The sequence below is a fragment of the Fusarium poae genome, chromosome 4 (genome assembly GCF_019609905.1).
Source record: "Fusarium poae strain DAOMC 252244 chromosome 4, whole genome shotgun sequence".
Classification (NCBI taxonomy): domain Eukaryota; kingdom Fungi; phylum Ascomycota; class Sordariomycetes; order Hypocreales; family Nectriaceae; genus Fusarium; species Fusarium poae.
Window position 1 is genome coordinate 5,972,949 of NC_058402.1, and position 20,708 is coordinate 5,993,656.

Genomic DNA, 20,708 nt, shown 5'->3' on the forward strand with positions numbered 1-20,708 from the left:
CAGGCACATGGTGATTTTAGGCGCATAGGGAGATCAGGTATTCTGGGACGTGGGCAGGAAGGTACAATATTGTGCCAGTTTTGTATGATGAGTGCCACTGAAGGCTCAAGATTGCTCAAATGCGTTTTTTTTTTTTTTTGGCGAAGACAATGATAAAACGAGTATCACAAACGTTTACCAGTGACTTATTTCGAGCATGGACTTCAAAAGATCCAAGTAACGATGATACATTCATCTATGGACCACAACAGAAATCAATCCCCAGATCTAACTGCTCATGGTCTATATACTTGAAACAGAAGGTACCTATGCTTCAGCGCTCGAATGTTGCTTCCAAAATGCACCCATTCATGGGTGAGAACGAAAATACAAGTCATGACATGCCCACCCACCAACGCCGTCCATACGCTGTAATCCTCATCCAGCATTCAATCAATAATCCATATTGAAATCCATAAAAATCAATGGTAGCTTTTCCTCATACATACACATGATGCTTCAGAAATTCGTTCCATCCTCATCTAACCAAAGAACTTGTTCATGCCTTGGTGAGCCAGCTCGACACCAAGGAAAGAAGCAGCGTTGGCGGGCACAGCACGAGCCAGAGCAGGGCCGAAACCAGGGAAGAAGGCTTTGACGCCTCCTCTTCCGTATAGTTCGCGGACGATGCTGCCAACTGTGACGTTACCCTCGGAGGTCTGGAGACGAGACTTGACTGTGTCGACGGGGAAGACAGGAATCCACATGGCAACTCCAGCAGCTGCGCCAGCGCATGTGATAGCTGTAAGACTGAGCTGGCCACTGGGCCTTCCAGTGAGAGGGTCAACGGGAGTCATCTTGCGCTTGATATACTCGTAGGCGGCAAAGTAAGCAGCAGAACCGGGACCGTCACGGGCGAGGGTAGCAGCGCTACCGCGGAAGACGCTGCGGATTCCACCCTCCTTGTACAGCTGTCGGACGACATCAACGCCACCGTTGTACTTGGGCTTTTCACCAGGGGCGAGCTGCTTCTGTCCCTGGACCTGGAGAATGACCTTGATACGTTCGAAGGGGGCGGTGATGGCAGTCATGGGAATGGCGGAGATGAAGCCGGCGGTTGAAATCTGGCCGATCGTGAGACCCTCGGCGGGGACCTCGCTCACACCTCGGACGAATTGCTTGCCCAGATCGTAACCCCAGAAAGACACGGCGACTGATGCAGGATTAATTCAACTGTGCGGGGTTGTCAAGGGAAGATAGAGATGGACGTACACATAGGAGTAACACCGACAAGAGGAGCGCTCACGCCAGCATAGAGACCTCGTCGCAAACCATCACGAGCAATACTCTTGCGCACAACATCGACGGCGGAGGAGTAGACGCCTCGCTCAGCGGTTTGAAGTCGGACCTTTACGAGATCAAAAGGGTGTCCCACGACGACAGCGCAAAGACCACCGAAGCCACCGGCGGCGAATGCGCGAGCCTGTTGGGCAAGTCCTGATGATGCGCCGGTCTTGGATTCGTCCTTTGGCTCAGGAGCAGGCGTGGTGTTCTTGAGCTTATCGGTGACGCGGGCCTCGATGGCAGAGTCTGGGGCGTCGGGGGAGGACATTGCGGCGAGTTTAGAGAGGAGAGTGTTACCGAGTGAAGGAGGAGGGAGGAACAAGAGAGAAGGCGAGGAAGGGTATAAGCTGCAGTTATGGGTTATGAATAAATGAACCTCGGAATCGAATGCGGAGGAGTGGGAGTGGGAGTGTGGGGTGGTCGGCCTAGGGGAGGGTGTAGCTTATAGCTCACAGCTTGTAGGAAAATGATGTAAGTATAAATAAGGGTTGAATGTTTACCAATGGAGCTCCAAGAATATATAATAACATAAAACAAGATGAGAAAGGGAATGAGAGAATGAGAACTGAAGGATGATATAGCTACTAACCATCTACTCAATACGTCATTAGGCGTCTGCTTCTAGGTATGTTTCTATTCTATTGACGTTGTTTCCACTGAGACGCTTCTATCGAAACTTTCCACCTTTGTGTACCTAGTACCTATCTAGTAGATAGGAAGGTGAATTTAATTCTACCTAGGTACCTACTAATCTAGGTACTAGATAGGTAAGTTGGAGGAGTTCTCAGAATTAATAAGAATATCCGGCTATAATTGTTGTTACCAAAACACAATGATGATCCTACAGCTGTCATTCTTCTCCAACTTTTAAAATTCCCTCGGTCTTCCGGGGCAATGATACCCAAGAACTAAATTCTACGAACCCCGGGCCCCGGCTTTCTTTGCCTCGGCTTCGGCTCGCGGGGGGTCGTATCATGAGTTGTGCTCTTTATTTTCCCCACATGTAATGAGCCGAGTTTCGTGGGGTTCCAAGATGAGGGCCGACACTATGTACTACGCTGGTACCTATGTAATCTAGCAGTAACTCTCTTCAACAAGAAAAGATGGTGTGGCTGATCACTCGACTAGGCAGTCAGGCAGTCAATGTAAGGCTGTAAAGGTTGCGGTTATAGCGGCCCGGGCAGACGGAATTGAGTTGAATTCGGGGTTTTGGCTCAGGCGAAGTCATCCAGATCCAATCCCGATCCCTCATGCTGACATTAAACTCTCATTAGGCTCTTGATGAGGTCGTTGTTGTTGGAGAAGAGCCCCACAATCTCCATTTGCATTTGCAGACCTCATTATCACATGCAAACCACTCTAAATTTCTTAACTGGCTTACATCTTGATTTCCTGCACAACATCCCAAGTCTGGCAATAAATCCATGACTGTCAGAAAATAGTCCAAGTCTTCTTTATTGATGGATATACACCCTCTTTTAGTTCTACAACACACATCTCCATGATAGGAACAGTAATCATACATGTGATCCTCCGCATGGCTCATGACCAAAATATCCAATCCAGGAAACGCAAAATCATCTTGTGCTCTTCATGATGCTGTCGAGACCCTGATACTGTCTCGGCAACTGCCGCTCATTGGAATTCCCCATGTAATCCAACAATCAACTGTTCTTCTTTGATGCTCGCAAGTCGTGCTCCCCGTCTCGCGACAATGCCCCTCCTCTTTGGCGTGTTTCCCGCATCTATCATCCTCTTTATCGGTTGTTCTATCCCAAGACCAGACTCTATCTCGCCAAAATGCAGCAACATACTCCCTCTCTAAGATGCCTTCATTGATGCCAATGTTGGTGTTGCTGGTGGCGCTGGGATCCCTCGCCTGCTACACCAACAGCTATTATCTCCTTCTCGCTCAACTTGCACAACGACGTCCGCACCTTCCCGTAGAAGATACTCGCGCACTCGATCCCGAACGTCCTCCAAAGGAGCACCTCTCGCTGCAACCACATGTACAACACCCAGGAGCTTACCTCCAGTCGGGCTAGCACTATGATCGTCACGCCAAAATTTGGGCGACGAATATCCAACCACTCCTCTTTGGTTCAAGATGCCACCGAGGCTGTTGCGTAGATTATACTCTGTATCCTCGGGGATGCTAAGCAAGAGTCGCTTCGCGGACGAGTAAACGAGAGGCTTGGAAGAAAGGAAGATGAGAATGGCAATGAAACAAGACGCCAGGGGATCCCATCCAGCCCATCCCCAGAAACTCGTCAATATTGTAGACACAATGACTGACACACTGCCTAAGGTATCGGCTAGAATATGCAAGTAAATGCCGTGCATGTTTTCGTTATCATGACCATGGCAACCGCCTCCATCGCTACCATGATCATGTCCATGGTGGTGATGACCAAAAGCCATCATGCCAACCAGATTGACGAGCAGGCCCATGGTGCTTACAATAAATAGCTCGCCTAGTCGCTTCGTTTGTGTTCCCTCCAACAACCGTTCGAACGCCTCAAAGGCAATCTCCACACTGAGTAGCCTGAAAACAGCAATTAGCAACGCACCTGCATACGACCCGAAAGTTACTCACATCAATAGAACGCCATTGGCGAATCCACTCAATGTCTCAATTTTACCGAAGCCATATGGGAATCGCTGGCTTCGAGGCCACTTGCTCAGGACAGCAGCCAGCAAGCCAACCATCAGCGCCACGCAATCAAAAAACATATGAATACTGTCGCTCAGAAGACCAAGTGAATCTGTGACGTAGCCATAAAATGCCTGGACAGCCATGAACGAAAAGTTGAGCCTGTACAAAGATCCAAATTAGCCAAACATTCCAGACCTGGGAAAAGGTCAACACATACGCCATAAAGTAGAAGATCCGTCTGGAATCCTTTTCAATTAGAATGGCGTTTAGAATGGGAAATTTTGTTGTGTACGGAAGTATCATCCTCGTGAACATCGATCTTTTGCCCTTGTCGTCGTCGTGCGAATGTGGGTGGCCATGATGGTCATGACTGTGGCTATGATCGTGCGAATGAGAATGAGAGTGAGAATGATCATGCGAGTGGGAATGAGAGTGGGAATGGTTATGTGAATTATCGTGATAATGGTTGTGATGGTCATGAGGATGGTCGTGGGCATTATCGGGAGGCGAATAGGTCATATTAGCCGATGCAGGACCCGGTGAGAGAATGCTCCTGCCCCCGGGTGTCTTTTCTTCTGTCCAACCCTCTAGTGTATTCAATGGTGCTGGAGGGAGCTTCTCGCGGGCAATGGATGCGCTTGTGTTGGACATGCGGGTGTGTCTGTGTCCATGTTTGTGGACACTCGGGTTGTGTGAGTGTGCGATGTAGTTTCCGTCGCCATGGTCATGGCTAGCTTCGTGACCATGGTCCTCGTCAGGTACTGAGGGCAGGTTGCCGTTGGAGAAAGTAGACTGTCGTCTGAGGTTATTGAGCGACGATTGAGATGTACTTCGTGTGTGGGAATGCATATGTGTTTGATGCGCATGTGGTAAAGAAGACGTCGGAAGGGCGTATGAAGACGCCATTTTGTTTCAAGGCTCGATAGTTGTGCTGAAGGTAAGAGTTTGGTCTTGCTGGTAGAGAGGTTCGAAGGCGGTGGACGGCGCAAGTATTCGTTCCCTATGTGTGAGAGTCCTTAATAAGACTCTTCGGAAACCAATCGCAACGTCATCAGTCGAATGGGAAATTGTACTTGTAAAACGACCGCGTCACAAAAAAGCTATATTGGGTCGCTAATATAAGGAAACAGAGTAGAAAGAGATCGTGGGACGTCACAGATCCTTTTCAAAGACGGACGCGGGAGGCGTGAAAGAGCCGTCGGTGGTTGTGGCGGACTAGAGATAGGAGACTCCAGCACGTGGAGCTAAGTTAGTAGAGAGAACCCGAATGAGCAGCGATCGACGGGGCCAAGAGGATTGCGACCTAAAATCCAATAGATAAAAAAGTTTAGGGCAAGGAAAGTTACTGAGTCGTTGGTTGGTCAATTGTAGAATGCCTTTGAAGTCGGTGAAAGAATTCCATCCATGTTACTACTATTCAGTTGCCGAGATGATAGAATCCATCCATCTCAGAGTCACTTGATTCTTGGACTGAAATCGCTCCTTCCTGATCCTACTACTGGATGATACTGGATCATGCATTGGCCTGTAGCTTGGCCGGGGATGCTGGGGAAGAGGTCTGTTGTGACTGGTTACTTGCTGAATTGGGTGTTCTGCCCCCCTGCATGCGGCCTGCTTGCCCGCTAAAAGTTAGTGCCCTTGACGCTTTAGCTCCTCCGGGCCAGTCATGAAAGGCACCCCGCAGAAGTGTTGCGTTGGGTTGCACCTCGACCCCTGAGCTTCATCTCAAGATGTGATGTGATGTGATGTGATGCGATGCGATGCGATGCGATGCGATAATCTCCCGTCTCTTTGCTTTGCATATTGACAAGACATGTAGTGACGTTTCTGATAAGAAGAGCCTGGTGCGTTGCTTTTTGACACATCCCATCCTTGTAATCTCCTCTGCAGTCCGGAACATCCAACAATGCTTTCTAATGGGGTTCCCCTGACAGAAAGTTTAAGCATGGAATGGATAAGAAAGGTTAGACTTATCTATTCCCACATAATTATACAGATACCAATCGAATCGCTTGTTGCCAATTCGCTTTTGCGTTTGATCATCTTCTAGGGTTAATTCCCTCCAAACATAAAGATCGGTTTACCTACTAAGGTATTATTGGTTGCTGCCCCTGTTAAAGAACCGACGTTCAAGCCGCAAAACCACGGCGCAGAAGTAGGTACGCAGTTTACCTGTGCACGTAGCAGATTTCTGTGGAACCTCAACCTGACCAATGCAAGGTGGCCTTGGCCAACACCAACGGATACACCAACAAAGATAACCCAGTAACGACAGAACCACCAAACCGATTAGCCTAAACGTCATGTCATGATTGTCGGTTCCTTTCTCCCAACATGTCAACCGTATTCTTTGTTTCCGTCATCGCAGGCGGTATTAGCTGTATCGTCCTTGTATGGCTGCTCAATGGTCTCGTCGGCTTAATACCAACTCGCTACCAACCAGCTGAGAAGCCTGAGGATGACCACATCCAAGTCCTCGTCGTCGGCGATGTTGGCCGCAGTCCTCGCATGCAATATCATGCCATGAGTGTCGCTAAACATGGGCGAAAAGTTGATATTGTCGGTTACAAAGGTCAGAAGTTGTTTCAATTCGTGCAGTTCACTTATAGCTAACGCTGAGTAGAAACCTCAAGACATCCTGATCTCATTGGAAACCCGCGAGTCACCATGTATGCGCTCCCGCCGCAACCAGAAGTGCTTCGCTGGGGAACTTTGCCATTCTTTCTTAACATTCCTCTCAAGGTTGTCTGGCAGTTCTGGGGTTTGTTCCGTACCTTGATGTACGATGCCCCTGCTGCGAAATGGATAATCATTCAAGTAGGTCAAATCAATCTCTACAAGTATTCGAATGTTATGAAGACTGACATTTAGCAAGAATCCTCCCTCTATTCCCACATTTCATGTTGCACTGATGGTTTCTCTCCTTCGTGGCAGCAAGCTTGTAGTAGATTGGCACAACTACGGTTACACCATTCTGGCACAGAACAAATGGTATTATAAGCCGCTTGTTCCTATCTATCGCTGGTACGAAACTGGTTTCGGACGCTATTTGGGAGATGTCAACCTTGCCGTCACCGATGCCATGGCTCGTCAACTCAAGGCCAAGCCTTTTAACGTGAAGCGTTCTGTCTACACGCTTCATGACCGACCTGCCGAGGTTTTTCAACCTATCCTTTCAACAAAGGAGCGTCACGCGTTCTTGTCTCGGCTTGGAGAAACGAAATCGGTTGCGAAAGATATCGTCGAGGGTGCAGTACGTCTCATTGTTAGCAGCACCTCATGGACGCCAGATGAGGACTTTGGCCTTCTTCTCGATGCGCTTGTATCTTATGCCAGCACCGCAGAGGCCGCACCCATCCTTGCCATCATCACGGGGAAGGGACCACAGAAGGAACATTACCTGGAACGAATCCAGGCGCTCCAGGACGAGGGCAAATTGCCTGGCATTCGCATCTTAACAGCATGGCTATCCACCAGAGACTACGCTTCACTGCTTGCTTCAGCAGATCTAGGAATTTCATTGCACAAGTCTAGTTCAGGCGTCGATCTCCCTATGAAAGTGGTGGACATGTTTGGCGCGGGCCTTCCTGTTGCAGCCTACTCAGCCTTTGAAAGCTTCAGCGAACTCGTCAAGGAGGGGCAGAACGGGTGTGGTTTCGAGACTTCGTCCGAGTTGGCCGATATCCTTACACGCTTATTGAGCTTCTTAGGACACGAAGAGCTATCCCGGCTGAAGAAAGGTGCTGTTAGCGAAGGCGCCTTAAGATGGGATCATGAATGGGATCGTGTAGTTGGGAAGGTCATTGGGCTCGTTGGCCAAGAGAGCACCTAGATATTGCGAGTGACAAGAGAGGCCAATAACTAAATACCATCCATGCATGGTTCAGGGATGCAGAACAGAAAAGCCGTTTGATCTCGATGATAAAAACACGATAAAGCTCCATGACTCCGCTCAAAACACTGATAATATCGTCGCGGCCTTTTCAGCCACCTTACGCCGAATTGCTCATGCATCCTACACCCATAAACCTTTCATATATATAACCACTAATTTAATCCTCTCCCAGGCTCTCCCTTACGCATTTTCTGCATCGTCTTCGAAAATCCTTATGCTTGCCCTCCCTCTCCTCACGGAACATACGTGCAGCCTCTACGTTGGCAGGGCTCTCGTCGTTGGGGCTGTGGAAGAGGCTGATGGTGCTGATCAAGATGCTTTCAGGTGTCTGGACAGGACTCCAGCGCTCAGATGCATCCTCGTAGCCGTACTCGTCGTCCTCGGGTGGGTGCAGGATAGAGATGCAGAGGTTTCCGTTTTCGTAGATGTTGGGGTGAAAGGGGATTGGCTCCTGGAAGGTGAGAGAGGGAGGCATATGCGGATAGCTCGGTGGGAATGATAGACGGGCACGGAAGTTTCCTCCTAAGCAGACAAGAGGTTAGCGACGCGCCCGAGGTCATGAGGGGTTACGGAAAGCTGGATCGTACCGCCATAGTATTTACAGTCGTCGCTAATCATGAGCATCACTTCCCACTCAAAGATATTATCGTCGTTGACGAGGCCGCATGAGATTCCAGGAAGATCTTTACCCGCCTGCATCTCTTTGAGCTGTCGCTTCAGCAACGAAGCCGCAGGCGCAGAACTCGCAGCCATTATGTCGACTTGCCCGGACCTTGTTCTGCGCTATATCCAACAGCTGGGGACTCAAGAGAGATTTCGGGGGCAGGAACTAATGTGTTAAGACTGTATGCAAGACGAATGATTCCGTAGTGGGATCAAATAGTAGCAGTATGTAACTTGGTGATACCTAAAGTGAGTACTACTAAGTAGTGGATCGAGAGTCGGAGTGGTGGGGGACCCGAGCTAACGGCCCCGCTCATGGGTTTGGTCGAGAATAAACGGGATTGCGCATGAAGCAATTCACAATACAGCTACATTACTACCTACCTATGCATACCTAGGTAGGTAGCTCAAGTACTGGTTACAAAACATCGATTCGAGGTTGACACTAACATATCTCAAGGAAACTCGTTTGTATATTAAAGATTTGAACAGTCTATGTTTTTACGCTCCATCTTTTATCAAAACAACATAATCGGCAATGTTTGCTGTACTCATCTTTACTATCCATGAGTAGTCGGATAACTGATCGATCCATCGAGGATCCAAGCCCGTCATACAAGGCCATGTTGAACATGGGGTATCACTAAATAAACCGTATATCCATCACTTCTTTGACGTTCCGAATCCAGTAAAGCCCATCGAAGCCATCATGTCATCCTCGTCATGCTCACCTTCGATGCGCACGTCTTCTCCGTACTCAGTCTTCACCTTGGTTGCCTCCTCCTGCTTGAGCCTTTTCCTCTCCATCTCGTCTCTCCTCTTCTTCCGCCGCTCCTCTGCCTCCTTTTCGGCCTCTTCTTCTCGTAATTGTAGTCGCTCGTGCAGACTGGTCTGCTTCTCCTTCTCGAGTTCCTCTTTTCGTCTGATATATGCTTCGATACGTTCATGGACTTCCTCCGCAGTCGCACGCTTAACATTCATCGTTTGACCCGTGTTCATCAAATGTTGTGGTGTAGTGATATGTTCGATGTATTGCCTGTTGTCCTTGAACGTGAGGTCACAAGCCTCACAGTATTGACCGGCTCCGCGACCACGCTTGCCCACGCCTGCGCCCCCTGGGACGAGCTGCGTCTTTCCAATCTGCTGTGTAAAATCTATTACATGGCGTCTTGCGGATGTGTATGTTTCGTCGCCGGTCAAAGGCTTGTAGTATTTCTTGCCCGCGAGCTTAGCTTCGTAACGCGCCTTGCCCTCTTCCTTCTCCTTTGCTTCGCGTTCCTTGCCCTTGGCGGCATATTCTTCGAGATCCCATGTTTTGCGGAAGTCGGTATCGCCTGATGGTGTGCCGCCGTAGGCGCCTTCTTTCTTTGAATCGGACATTGTGGATGCTGATGGATGGAGAGATGATGTCTGAGAAGCAATGCGAAATTGGTCAAGGTTGAGTTTGGCAGTACCTACCTACTAAGGTAGGGTGGGACGGTCGCTAAACATGCGGGAACCTTACCGTACCTATTTCGTCTTTGCAAGTTAAGCTTGGGCAGATCCTAAAGCACCAATAAACCATGAAAGAGATATTTCATCGTTCTATTGAGGACCCTAGGTAAATGAAATGGCCATGTGAGGTCTTTTATTGATATCGTTTTCTGACAGGTACCAAGTCTGAGTTATCCTGGGCTTTGAAGCACCTATGATAGCCAAAATGCAACTTGATATTCATGTAAGAGCGAACCGCAATAGAGAATTCTTTTGAGCATGCTTAATTCCAATTATGTATCCAACGGACAAAAGTAAAACACGGCAGCATGTCCTCTCCACAAACGACATGCCCAATGATCATAAGTCGGGGATTTCAGCCGGTGTAAACTCCGCGCATGCTAGACTAGAGGATACCAGAAGAGTTGGCGTCCAAACCTTAGAGTACAAAATTAAACAGCCTAGGTGGTGCGAACCAAGTAGCATCAACTGACCTACTAATTTCGTTCCTTAGGTATGCCTCTAGCGGCCAATTTTTCTGATACTCTGATGCGCATATCACATTATTTTAGACCAACTGACAGGGATGCAGAATGCGCTAGATGAGGTCACAGATATAGAACGCTAAAAAGTACCCCGCCGCGGGGCACCTTTTTTTTTGTATCGCGACCCAAAGACAATTTTTCACCACAAGATATATCACAACACTGCCACGTGGAAAGTATCAATCATGTTGTACCTCGTGGGTCTTGGTCTTTCAGACGAGACAGATATCACTGTCAAGGGTCTAGAAGTTGTCAAGAAGGCTTCCAGGGTTTATCTCGAAGCCTACACTAGCATTCTGCTGGTTGAGCAATCCGTCTTGGTATATACATACCCTACAATGGCCTCATGTGGATAAATATTAACAATAGTCCTACTAGGAATCCTACTATGGGCGCTCTATTATGGTAGCTGACCGTGAGATGGTCGAATCAAACAGCGACGAGATCCTCCGAAACGCGCAGAACGAGGATGTCGCATTCCTTGTCGTTGGCGATCCTTTCGGGTATGAGATACCAGTATAAAACCTTGCTGTGCGGAACTGACATTGCCAAGTGCGACGACACATACAGACCTCGTCCTTCGTGCCCGAGAACTCGAAATCCCCGTCCGAACAGTTCCCAATGCCTCCATCATGTCCGGTATTGGTGCCTGCGGTCTTCAGCTCTACAACTTTGGTCAGACCGTGTCCATGGTTTTCTTTACAGACACTTGGAAGCCCGCATCCTTCTATGACCGCATAAAGGAGAACCGACAGATTGGCCTTCATACATTGGTTCTGGTGGATATCAAGGTCAAGGAGCAAAGTCTCGAGAACATGGCTCGTGGTCGTCTCGTCTACGAGCCCCCTCGTTACATGACCGTGGGCCAATGTGCTCAGCAAATGCTTGAAATTGAGGAGGAACGTAAGGAGGGTGTATACACTAAAGACAGCCTTGCCATTGGTGCTGCTCGTGTAGGAGGCAAGACAGAGAAATTCGTGGCTGGTACGCTAGAAGAACTCTGCTCTACTGATGAGGAGCTTGGCCCCCCTCTTCACAGTCTTGTTCTTCTTGGACGAAGAACACACGAGCTGGAGCTCGACTACGTGCGACAGTTTGCTGTTGACAAGGAGAAGTGGGACAAGCTATGGAACGCCGAGTATGGAAAACAACTTTGATTGTGTACTAATGCTGTCATGAGTTCGTATCGCCATTGATATTAAGTCCTATCGTACAAGCGAGATTTGCATTGTTCAAAACATTACTCCCGCGAAGCTCTCCACGAGCGCACGTCTCCCTCCGAAATCTCCCTCAAGGTGTTGGGGGAGGCAGGCTTGCCAGTGACAGTGCTGGACGCAATGTCAGCAACTCGGCTGAGCAAGTTCTTTGAAACGAGCGAGTATGTTGAAGAAACGGCCTTGACACGGATGACTCCAATGCGGGGATCATTTTCAGATCCATCGTGGACACCATCACCGAGGTCACCGAGCCAAGCCTTGAGGGTTGGGCTGTAGTGCTTAGCAACGAGACTGCGATCTGTGCTGATACTGGCGTTTCCAGCGATAGAAGCCCACTCTCCAGAGGCGTTGATGAAGGAAATGTTGACGTGAGGATCAGCATCGAGGTCGTCGGTCTTGCCAGACTCGGTGTTGGTGTGGAAGAGAAGGTCAATGCCTCCGGTCTCCTGGGAAGTCGTTAGTCATGTCATAGATTGAGTATATGGATAACGTACGGTGGCAGCCAGAGCCATGCAACGTGAGACAAGGTTGCCGGATTCAGAACCGCGGGTAGTCATCATGCCAAACTTTTCCTTGGTGATGAAGTGGACAAGATCCTCAATCTTGGTCTGGAGGGGAACATCCTCGGCGTTGGCCTTCTTGTAAGGGTCGGCAGGGGCATCACCAGTGTTTGCGTTGGAGAAAGACATTTTGTTTGGCGTAACTGTGAAGAATCTGATGGAGTGGTGTTGTTGTAGGTGTTTGGAGATAAGATCAGAGCTAGAGCGTGAAGCTTGGAGCTGGCCCAGTACAGTTATATACCTCCTCGGGTGAGCTACCTGCTTACGTACCAATGCAGGCAAGCTAACATGGCACAATCGTACCGATTTCATCATCGATGTTGTGTTGATTTGTAGGCACAGTGGGGTGTTTGAGATCGAGCTTCGATGAATGGTGACGTCACGCTCACGATCAGCCCCCGAAGCAGGAGGTATTTTGTTGAGTATCGTATCACGATTGTCTACCAATCAAGCACTCCTTTGGGCCTTTGAATAACGGGAGCTCATCAAGCGGCAATTGACACTGCGGAGTGACAGGAGGCTTATATACCCGTCGAAAGTTGTTGGGCAGCATATATTCAGGTGATGACAGTTTGATATTTGCTTCCTCGGTTTTCAATAGGCCGATAGGACTAGTTTACTTGAATCAATTACTCTACGGCCTAACCTTATTCCCAGGCATCGACTCTTGTACCGTGAATCTACTACTAACTTCAAGTTGATATCAAAAGGAGTTGAAAACGGATGGCTATTCGAGAAGCTCAACCTCCCTGCACCTTGTAGTGGAGAACAAGGGGACAGAGGGGGCCAGAACGGGTGTAGTTGCAGCTACAGCGAGATCCCCGGCCATTTTCTTAAAATAATATGGACCAGTGACACCAAAGTTAGTTGATGTGACAGGGGTATCAAGATCGTACTGGGGTAGCCTCATGGAGGGTATCAGAAAAATTGGCTGTTCCATAGAAGCATGAGAGACGAAACCAATAGGCCAGCTTATGCTATATAGACCAGGTGTGTTTGGCTGTTTATTTTCGTAACCAAAGAATTATCTTAGAAGCCGACTCTTCTCCTATCCACTATCTAAGATAGATCGTCGTTGGTTCTTGACCATTATCAATCATATCAAGCTGCTTCAACAAGCTCACCTACTTAATTGCACTATGTTAACCTCATATCTACAAGCATAGGGCTAACTATCCTTGATTTTATACGACCAGTCATATTACTCTGGAATTTGGTCATGGTCTGGATTGCCATGGAAGGCTGATGATGTATCTAGAATCGTCAAAGGAAGCGAGCGACCAGCAAACCTGTGTGTTTGTATCGCATTATGTTTGCGATGGGTTAGTATCTAGAAACACCAAATGACATTGACCGGTTATTTGCTTGAGCTTCGTATATAAACTTCTACGGCATTGTCTGGATCTTGATCGCATATGCTACCACTTTTGGGAAATGCGATCCGCGACAAATGCAAGTACACCCACGGCTAGCAGCGTCTTTCATGTGTGCAAATTCAAAGAAACGTTCAGTCAGAAGTATCACTATACATACCTACCTAGGTACCTACCTAGGTAGGTACTTACCCTGCTACCCTAGTAGACAAGCCAGGACTTGATTTCTGATAACCAGAGAATTACCTTAGTACTAAGAGGACTGTCACAAAGACAGGTACTTGCATCTAGAATGAGTGCTGTAATTCATCCACTGGTTTGAGAAAGTTCAGCCCGGTTGATTGGCGACTGCCGTCTTCTGCCTTCTGCCCCGCGGCCGGGCTCTTGCAGCAGAAAATAACCTCTAAACCTAAGCTTTAGGGTGCAAAAATAAATAAACTAAAAGTAGGTATGATCAAAGCAGCATAATATAACCTACTAATTTCGTCGCCGGTACTTCAAACGGTCAATTTTTCTGATACCCAGAGGGGTGCGCCTTCCGCAAGTACTCGGCTGGAGCACATCACGTCACACAACCTTCCCGTACCTACCTAGAGGTACCTACGACTTTCTTAGGAAGGGAAACAGCGGATTTTAGTGAACATTCATCCACCTTGTGCCTCGTCTTTTTGTCATTTTTCATTCTCAATCAATCCAGCCCGCGATCACAAAGCGGTTATTGAGGCTTCTTGCCTTTGCTGCTGTCTTTTACCCTGCAAGCTCGCCGCCAGGCAAACAAAGAGCGTTTGCTTGGCTGGATGCATCCTCTCACTCGTCTCTTTAAACCGCATTACAAGAAAGAAAAAAGAACAAACGTCTGATTTGCTGCATGCGCGTTATCGCAACGTATTTATGGTCGCTTAACCTACGTTTAACTCTGCATCTTTCTACCTTGCTCGGTTAACTGTCACGATATCTCTACATACGGCCAGGTCTGCCTTCTGTCACCACTCGCACAGTCAAGCCGTCGCCCGTTGACTTTCTCCCACCATGTCAAACGACCCGCCGGTCAGTATCTGTACCTTGGTGTGCTTCTGAACTAAACTAACAGCCTACAGACCGTGTTCCCTTGGGAATGCAGAGATAAGGAAGACCAGGCAAAGGACGATTTCACTCATCCCCACCGCCGTGTCAACCAGTCTCTTGCTGATGAGAACATGAGATTGAAACGCATTTTACGCGAAAATGGCATTTCCTGGTCCTCTGTGTCTCTGAATCACATACAGCAATCCAACCCCCTCAAGCGCAAGACCCGATCTTCTATGCCCAATCAAGCTCCTTACCTCCCTATGGAAGTTATCCTCCGGATCCTCAAGTTCGCCATGAAATCGCCCACCCCGATCGTGGACCCTTTGTCCCCCCTCACACCCGAGAACTTGACAGATAAAGAGAAGGTGCAGGGTAATCAAATTGCCATCAATTTCCTAGCTACCTGCAAAGCTCTTCATGTCGAAGGTACTCGGTTTCTGTGGGAGTATAACCAATTCACTTTCACTTCTCCTCGAGCTGTGCGTATCTTTGCCGACCTTCCTGAAAAATTTCGTCGGGGCATCACTCATGTCAACTTCCGTATCATCGCACGATACTATGATGACCAACCAGCTCGTCGACACAAACTGGACCGCTGCTATCATTCCGATCTGAAGAAGGACCATCACTTGAAGGTTCAGCAGCGTTCTAGCGAATCTCCTCTCGTTCGTGGGGGTTTCCGGTGCTACACTTGGAACCAGGTTGTCGACTTCCTCGAGGGACTTCGTGCACCCTTCGATCCGAGTTACCGAAACAGGAAGCTGCCGCGACCAAAAATGCTCCCATCTCTGGTCTCCCTCCGACTCGACCTTGTCAATTTTTCTGACACGCTCCTTCCTTTCAGTGGCGCTGAGTTGCATGACATTTGCTCTCACGAGTTTGGCTGCACCCTCAATGAACTTCAAGTCACGGGCATGCCATTTGACGATACTGGCCTGAAGGCCTCGGTGGAAATGAGTGGAATGCTTAAAGACGAAGGTTTGTATCTTGACGGCCCAGCTTCGTACATGGCCCGCTCCAAGTATCTTCAACGCCTCCGAGGGAAGAAATGGTGCGCTAGGGTGATAAGAGCTTGGAAGCCCGATGACGATGAAGACAGCGATGACGATGAGGACACATTTCACAGCCACTCACGTGCTACTAAGCTTGGAGTCTTGCCTCCTGCGCCGAGTGAAGAAGGGCACCCATCCTCAGACCGCGATGAGGATTCTGTCATCTGGAAACGAGTTCCTATCTCTCGAGACGTCGAGAAGCGCGAATGGATCCAATTCTCGCGTTCTAGCGGATACGAAATTGGCGGCGTCGACTGGGACGATGAAGAAGAGGGCATATGCCCCTGCTGCGGAGACTCCCACTCGGGCACATCTATCCTGGAGTATTTGATGGATGAAGAGTAGACTGATAGGAGTCAGTATGGCCACCTACATATGACCAGAATCTTGGCATTGAAATAAGGGCGTTGAAAAAAGGGAAGCAGCGAAGGGGAAGCGATGATTATGTCTTTATGTCCCCACGCATGACTAGATACCCTGGGAGCTGGGGCTACTGTTTTTTTTTTCTTTTTCTTGATGAAATGGAATGGAGTTGACGGTCTGAAGGTTGCTGATCTGATTCCTCCATGTACTTATCTAGTAGGTAGTAGGTTATGAGACCTCCACTGGGAAGGTTTTCGTTGAGTTTCATGGAAAGGAAGCAGGCAGCCCTAGGTAATTAAATCAAAGACACAAGGATACCGTGTTGCTCACAATTGGACGCCAATCTGCCACATAGACAGCATCGAAGAAGCGAGGTCGCGTGGCCCAATGGCAAGGCGTCTGACTACGAATCAGAAGATTCTGGGTTCGATCCCCAGCGTGATCATTTCTTTTTTTAATACTTCTAAGTATTAGGAAAGTTGATAGGAGAAGTATAAAAGACTCAATTATTAGGTTAATTTATGATACTCGGGCCATACTTCTTAGACTACTTATTTTTATATTCAAGGCTTTAAAATCCTATAACATTTAATAATACATAACTGAGATTTTAATTATTTTATAAAGAAATAAGATACTTAAGAATAGTAAACTTTAGTAATAAAATAATATTATAAGGCTATAAGGCTATACTTTTTAATAAAGTTTAATAAAATTAATTCTATATTAAAGAATAAAAGCTTTATTAAAATTATAATAATATTATATATTTTCTTTTTTTTTATTTAATAAAATTATTAAAAAAAATATATAAATTATTTTATTTTAATTATTTATATAATATATTAAATTAATTTAAATTATAATTATAATATTAATTATATATTACTTTATAATTTAATTAAAAAATAATAGCTTAATAACTAAGTAATATATATAGTATTTTTAATATACTTATAACTAGATTATTAAAGCCTTATATATAACCTTAATTTAATTTTAAGGTCTATATACTCTTATAATAAAGAGGCTAAGATATATCTCTATAGGATAATTATTATTAATTAAAAATAGTATAGTATTAGCTATATTTAGCTATAAAATTCTATAACTCCCTGGCCTCCCTATCCCTTAGGGGGACCTACAGTAGATTCAATAGAAGATATAGTAACTTGATATAATGTATTACTGTATCAGGGGTGGGACCGGCCTTATAGAAAGGCAGACCGCTTTCTAAAATGCGATAAGTCAGCATGCGTCCTACAACATTTAATAACATTTCAGAGTTACAAGGCTTGTATACGATTTGAGCAAACCCGTTCTCCCTTGTCACTTCACAAGGTACTTTCAGCAGCACGTACATGTAGATGGCATGCCGAGAAAATCAGTTCATCGAGGAAATAGTTTCATTTTCTATCTTTCGTCTCAAATCTTCAAATCTTGGCTTCTGGTGGTAACAAACCCTCCAGCAAGCTTTCCTTTCATCTCCATCCAACGACCCGGAACCGGCCGCAGGGGAAGGAATGATATACGAAAAAGGCAAACGCAAACATGAATACACATTAGCGACTAGCGCAACTCCTTTCCACGAGGGAAGGAGATTGTCTCGCGGCAAGACACCGGAATCTACATGCGTATGTTTTCCAAAAACCAAACAGTCGAAAAACCATCTCGTAGTCGCACTGACACAAGTTACAGCATGGTATGATTTAGCGGCAGGTCAATGACCGCTCAAGACATACGAACATTATATGAACGTGATAGAAGAAAAACATAGGGCTCAAATGGCCACATAAAGGAAAAGAAATGGTCAACTTAATGACAAGAAGGTTGGAAATAGAGTAAATCATCCATCAGAAGAGTGAAAAATAGTGAGCAGACCATAATGCTCGAGCCTCTCCGTGGTATCGCAGAACGCCGGTCCTTTTAATCCTGTTTCACACAGCCCCATCACCTGCAGTAGTTGGCTTAATAAGCCTGGCCAGGGACGGGCTTTCTGTTGAGTGAGCCTGAGGTAGTTGGCCCTTGAGAAGGATTCATTGGGCTAGGTCCAGGAGGGTTGTTTCTTCGGTTCACTCCACTGGGACTTTGCGAACGTCCACCAGCGGGCGACTGAGAGCGAGGTCCAGGGCTCATCGGCCTGCCACCCGGTGGTCCATTACGGGGACCAGGCGACTGCGATCGAGGTCCAGGGCTCATGGAACGGCCTTGGGGAGGGCCTTGGAAGGGTCCAGGGCCCATTTGAGGGCGGCCTGGGGGTCCCATGGGTGATTGAGGGCGTCCGCCGTTAGGTCCCATAGGTCCGGGTCCTCGAGGAGGACCGCCTTTGACAGGAGGGCCTGGCCGAGGACCGTTTTGAGCAGGACGGGGCTTCACAGGGCGAGTTGATAGACAAGTTCGAGGAACAACACCTTGTCGAGAACGGTCAAGTCGGATGCAGAGCGCCTAAGTGAGTTAGTACAATTCGGATAAAGAATTACAATTAGGAGTACACTTACCCAGCCATCATCGTATTCGTGAAGGAGTCGGACAAGATCGCCAGCATTCAGTTCTAGTTCATCATCCATAGTAGGCTTGAAGTCAAGCTGCACGCGGTGAACAGCCGAGGTGGCAGGTCCTCCAGCAGCGGCAATGGCGGCCGCGCCAGCAGAAGGACTCTCAGGAGCGCCACCTGTAGTGGAAGTGTTACTGTAGTCAGTACCGGCAGGGCTGCCAGGGATGGCTGCCATAGGGGCTTGAGGAATTGTCAGATCAAGTTGAGGGGGGCCATCCTTGCGTATCGACGTCTTACGGGCGACTGCGGCAGCTCCAGCTCCGGCAGCAACTGCAGCTCCACTGTCTGTGGCGGGATTTTCAAAGGGCGATTGAGGTGAGACAGGGGCCGAGACAGCGATGGCCGAGCTTTCGGACATTGGACTGGGAGAGGCGCGGAGGGCAGAAGCAGTTTCCTCTTGAACAGGCGAAGGGACACGCTCAGCCTGTGTGCCAAAGGGATTCGCCGGATCGACGCTCTGAGCTGTCGAAGGTCGCTCCCAAGCACTACCACCGGGAGTTCGTGGTGACAAAGGTCCATTAGCGGTTGACGGAGAAGTAGAAGCAGGTGCAGCAAGAGCCAAGGCAGCGCCTTTGCTTGAGCGCTTTTGGTTTTCGATACCGTTCCAGTTGGGGAGGAATTGAGTGACGGGTCGGAGGCTGACGCGAGGAGCTTGCGCATCTGCGCGGACGGATGAGGTGTCAGGCTCAAAGGGTTCAGGGCTCATGGATCGACGCACGGCAGCAGCGGCAGCCATAGGGGGAGCCGCGCCACCACGACCAACCATTGGACCATGAAGCTTTTCATCATCGTTCTCGAGTCGTTCCATCTCAGCCTGCTTGCGGCGCTTGGTGAAGACAAAGAAGATCAACAATCCCATGGCGAGCAGTCCGCCTAGAACACCAAAAGCAATTCCAGCCTTGGTTCCTGCGCTGGTGCCGGTGGCATCAGGGACAGAAGTGGAACTGGGAAGAGCTGAAGTTCCAGAAATGTCGGCGACCTCATCAATGGTTGTTGAAGCAGAAGCGGCGCCCGTTGCCTTGGCCAGGATGGATTCGATTGACTGAGACTCGGCTGGGTTACTGATGACAGTAGGAATAGATGAAGGTTCGTTGCTGCTGGTGACTTGAGCGCGAGTTCTGGTGGGCTTAATCGTTGAGCTCTCCTTTGCGGCTGTGTCGTTTTTGGCCTCACTACGAGACTTGGCCTCTTCAGCAGCCTTTTTCTTGGCAGCCTCTTCTTGTTCCTTCTTCGCCTCCTCCTTTTCTTTCTCTTCCTCCTCCTTCTCTTGAACGGCTTTCTTCTTGGCGTCTTCTTGGGCCTTTTCCTTAGCCTCTTGAGCCTTCTCTTTAGCTTCTTCGGCTTCCTTTTCCTTTTCAGCCGCTTCCTCCTTCTTCTTCTCTTCAGCCTCTTTCTTCTTTTCTTCTTCCTTGTCGTCGTCTTCGTCTTCGTCGTCGTCCTTTGAAGAGCCTGTAGGTTCAGGCTCGTTGCCGACTGTCTTGTATCCGCCAATGGCCCCTTCAAATGTCGCCTCAATAGTCTTGAAGACGGTCCTCACTGCTTCTACAACGAGTTAGACGATCATCATCAACTATATAATTGTCTTTTCAAATCGACTGTGAGTGAGATGTAAGCAGGTTAAACACTTACGAGGTTCTCGCTTCTCAACATCACGTTTCGAGGCATCGGCAGAAACATCAATTTCGTGGGCAATGTTGCCAAATCCGAAAAGCCCGTCGGCTCTTCGGTGCACACGTAAGTGCTGAAGATGCATGTTTGCTGTATATTCCAGTGTCAAATGACAACGTGCTCGGTTGGCAATAACGGTTTGCACTAAACGCGTTTGTCGTCCCGACAGGATATATCGTTTTTAATGAGAGAAATTCGCGGGGTTGGCTGCTCAGTATGCTGGAATGAAGGGCGTTATAAATGATGGCGGGGACAATGATAGTATCTGTTAGGGGTTTTCAAGACCGATGTCTTTGTT

At 48.0% G+C, this 20,708-nt stretch overlaps 9 protein-coding genes and 1 non-coding gene across 10 annotated transcripts; 4 read left to right on the forward strand and 6 right to left on the reverse strand.

The window, feature by feature from the left end:
* Nucleotides 1-521: 521 nt before the first annotated feature.
* Nucleotides 522-1,591, reverse strand: FPOAC1_012016 (uncharacterized protein; the record flags this gene model as incomplete). Its single annotated transcript, XM_044856381.1, has 2 exons — nucleotides 522-1,192; nucleotides 1,252-1,591. 2 exons carry the CDS (start codon nucleotides 1,589-1,591, stop codon nucleotides 522-524), a joined length of 1,011 nt encoding a protein of 336 aa, XP_044703694.1.
* A 1,553-nt stretch (nucleotides 1,592-3,144) lies between these two features.
* Nucleotides 3,145-4,885, reverse strand: FPOAC1_012017 (uncharacterized protein; the record flags this gene model as incomplete). Its single annotated transcript, XM_044856382.1, has 3 exons — nucleotides 3,145-3,868; nucleotides 3,920-4,138; nucleotides 4,197-4,885. The coding sequence occupies 3 exons, from the start codon at nucleotides 4,883-4,885 to the stop codon at nucleotides 3,145-3,147; spliced, it is 1,632 nt and encodes a 543-aa protein (XP_044703695.1).
* A 1,428-nt stretch (nucleotides 4,886-6,313) lies between these two features.
* Nucleotides 6,314-7,811, forward strand: FPOAC1_012018 (uncharacterized protein; the record flags this gene model as incomplete). Its single annotated transcript, XM_044856383.1, has 3 exons — nucleotides 6,314-6,551; nucleotides 6,603-6,796; nucleotides 6,855-7,811. The coding sequence occupies 3 exons, from the start codon at nucleotides 6,314-6,316 to the stop codon at nucleotides 7,809-7,811; spliced, it is 1,389 nt and encodes a 462-aa protein (XP_044703696.1).
* Nucleotides 7,812-8,031: 220 nt separating this feature from the next.
* Nucleotides 8,032-8,627, reverse strand: FPOAC1_012019 (uncharacterized protein; the record flags this gene model as incomplete). Its single annotated transcript, XM_044856384.1, has 2 exons — nucleotides 8,032-8,396; nucleotides 8,462-8,627. 2 exons carry the CDS (start codon nucleotides 8,625-8,627, stop codon nucleotides 8,032-8,034), a joined length of 531 nt encoding a protein of 176 aa, XP_044703697.1.
* A 573-nt stretch (nucleotides 8,628-9,200) lies between these two features.
* FPOAC1_012020 (uncharacterized protein) lies at nucleotides 9,201-9,917 on the reverse strand (the record flags this gene model as incomplete). The annotated part of the gene is made up of 1 exon (XM_044856385.1): nucleotides 9,201-9,917. The coding sequence occupies one exon, from the start codon at nucleotides 9,915-9,917 to the stop codon at nucleotides 9,201-9,203; it is 717 nt and encodes a 238-aa protein (XP_044703698.1).
* An 823-nt stretch (nucleotides 9,918-10,740) lies between these two features.
* Nucleotides 10,741-11,712, forward strand: DPH5 (diphthine synthase; the record flags this gene model as incomplete). Its single annotated transcript, XM_044856386.1, has 3 exons — nucleotides 10,741-10,875; nucleotides 10,934-11,058; nucleotides 11,109-11,712. 3 exons carry the CDS (start codon nucleotides 10,741-10,743, stop codon nucleotides 11,710-11,712), a joined length of 864 nt encoding a protein of 287 aa, XP_044703699.1.
* An 83-nt stretch (nucleotides 11,713-11,795) lies between these two features.
* BLI3 (BLI-3 blue-light-inducible Bli-3 protein) lies at nucleotides 11,796-12,461 on the reverse strand (the record flags this gene model as incomplete). Its single annotated transcript, XM_044856387.1, has 2 exons — nucleotides 11,796-12,218; nucleotides 12,267-12,461. 2 exons carry the CDS (start codon nucleotides 12,459-12,461, stop codon nucleotides 11,796-11,798), a joined length of 618 nt encoding a protein of 205 aa, XP_044703700.1.
* A 2,273-nt stretch (nucleotides 12,462-14,734) lies between these two features.
* FPOAC1_012023 (uncharacterized protein) lies at nucleotides 14,735-16,170 on the forward strand (the record flags this gene model as incomplete). Its single annotated transcript, XM_044856388.1, has 2 exons — nucleotides 14,735-14,752; nucleotides 14,803-16,170. 2 exons carry the CDS (start codon nucleotides 14,735-14,737, stop codon nucleotides 16,168-16,170), a joined length of 1,386 nt encoding a protein of 461 aa, XP_044703701.1.
* A 391-nt stretch (nucleotides 16,171-16,561) lies between these two features.
* On the forward strand, nucleotides 16,562-16,633 carry FPOAC1_012024. The gene has a single exon. It is a non-coding gene; the product is annotated as a tRNA-Arg (tRNA).
* A 1,523-nt stretch (nucleotides 16,634-18,156) lies between these two features.
* FPOAC1_012025 (uncharacterized protein) lies at nucleotides 18,157-20,495 on the reverse strand (the record flags this gene model as incomplete). Its single annotated transcript, XM_044856389.1, has 3 exons — nucleotides 18,157-18,633; nucleotides 18,687-20,284; nucleotides 20,372-20,495. 3 exons carry the CDS (start codon nucleotides 20,493-20,495, stop codon nucleotides 18,157-18,159), a joined length of 2,199 nt encoding a protein of 732 aa, XP_044703702.1.
* Nucleotides 20,496-20,708: the final 213 nt, after the last annotated feature.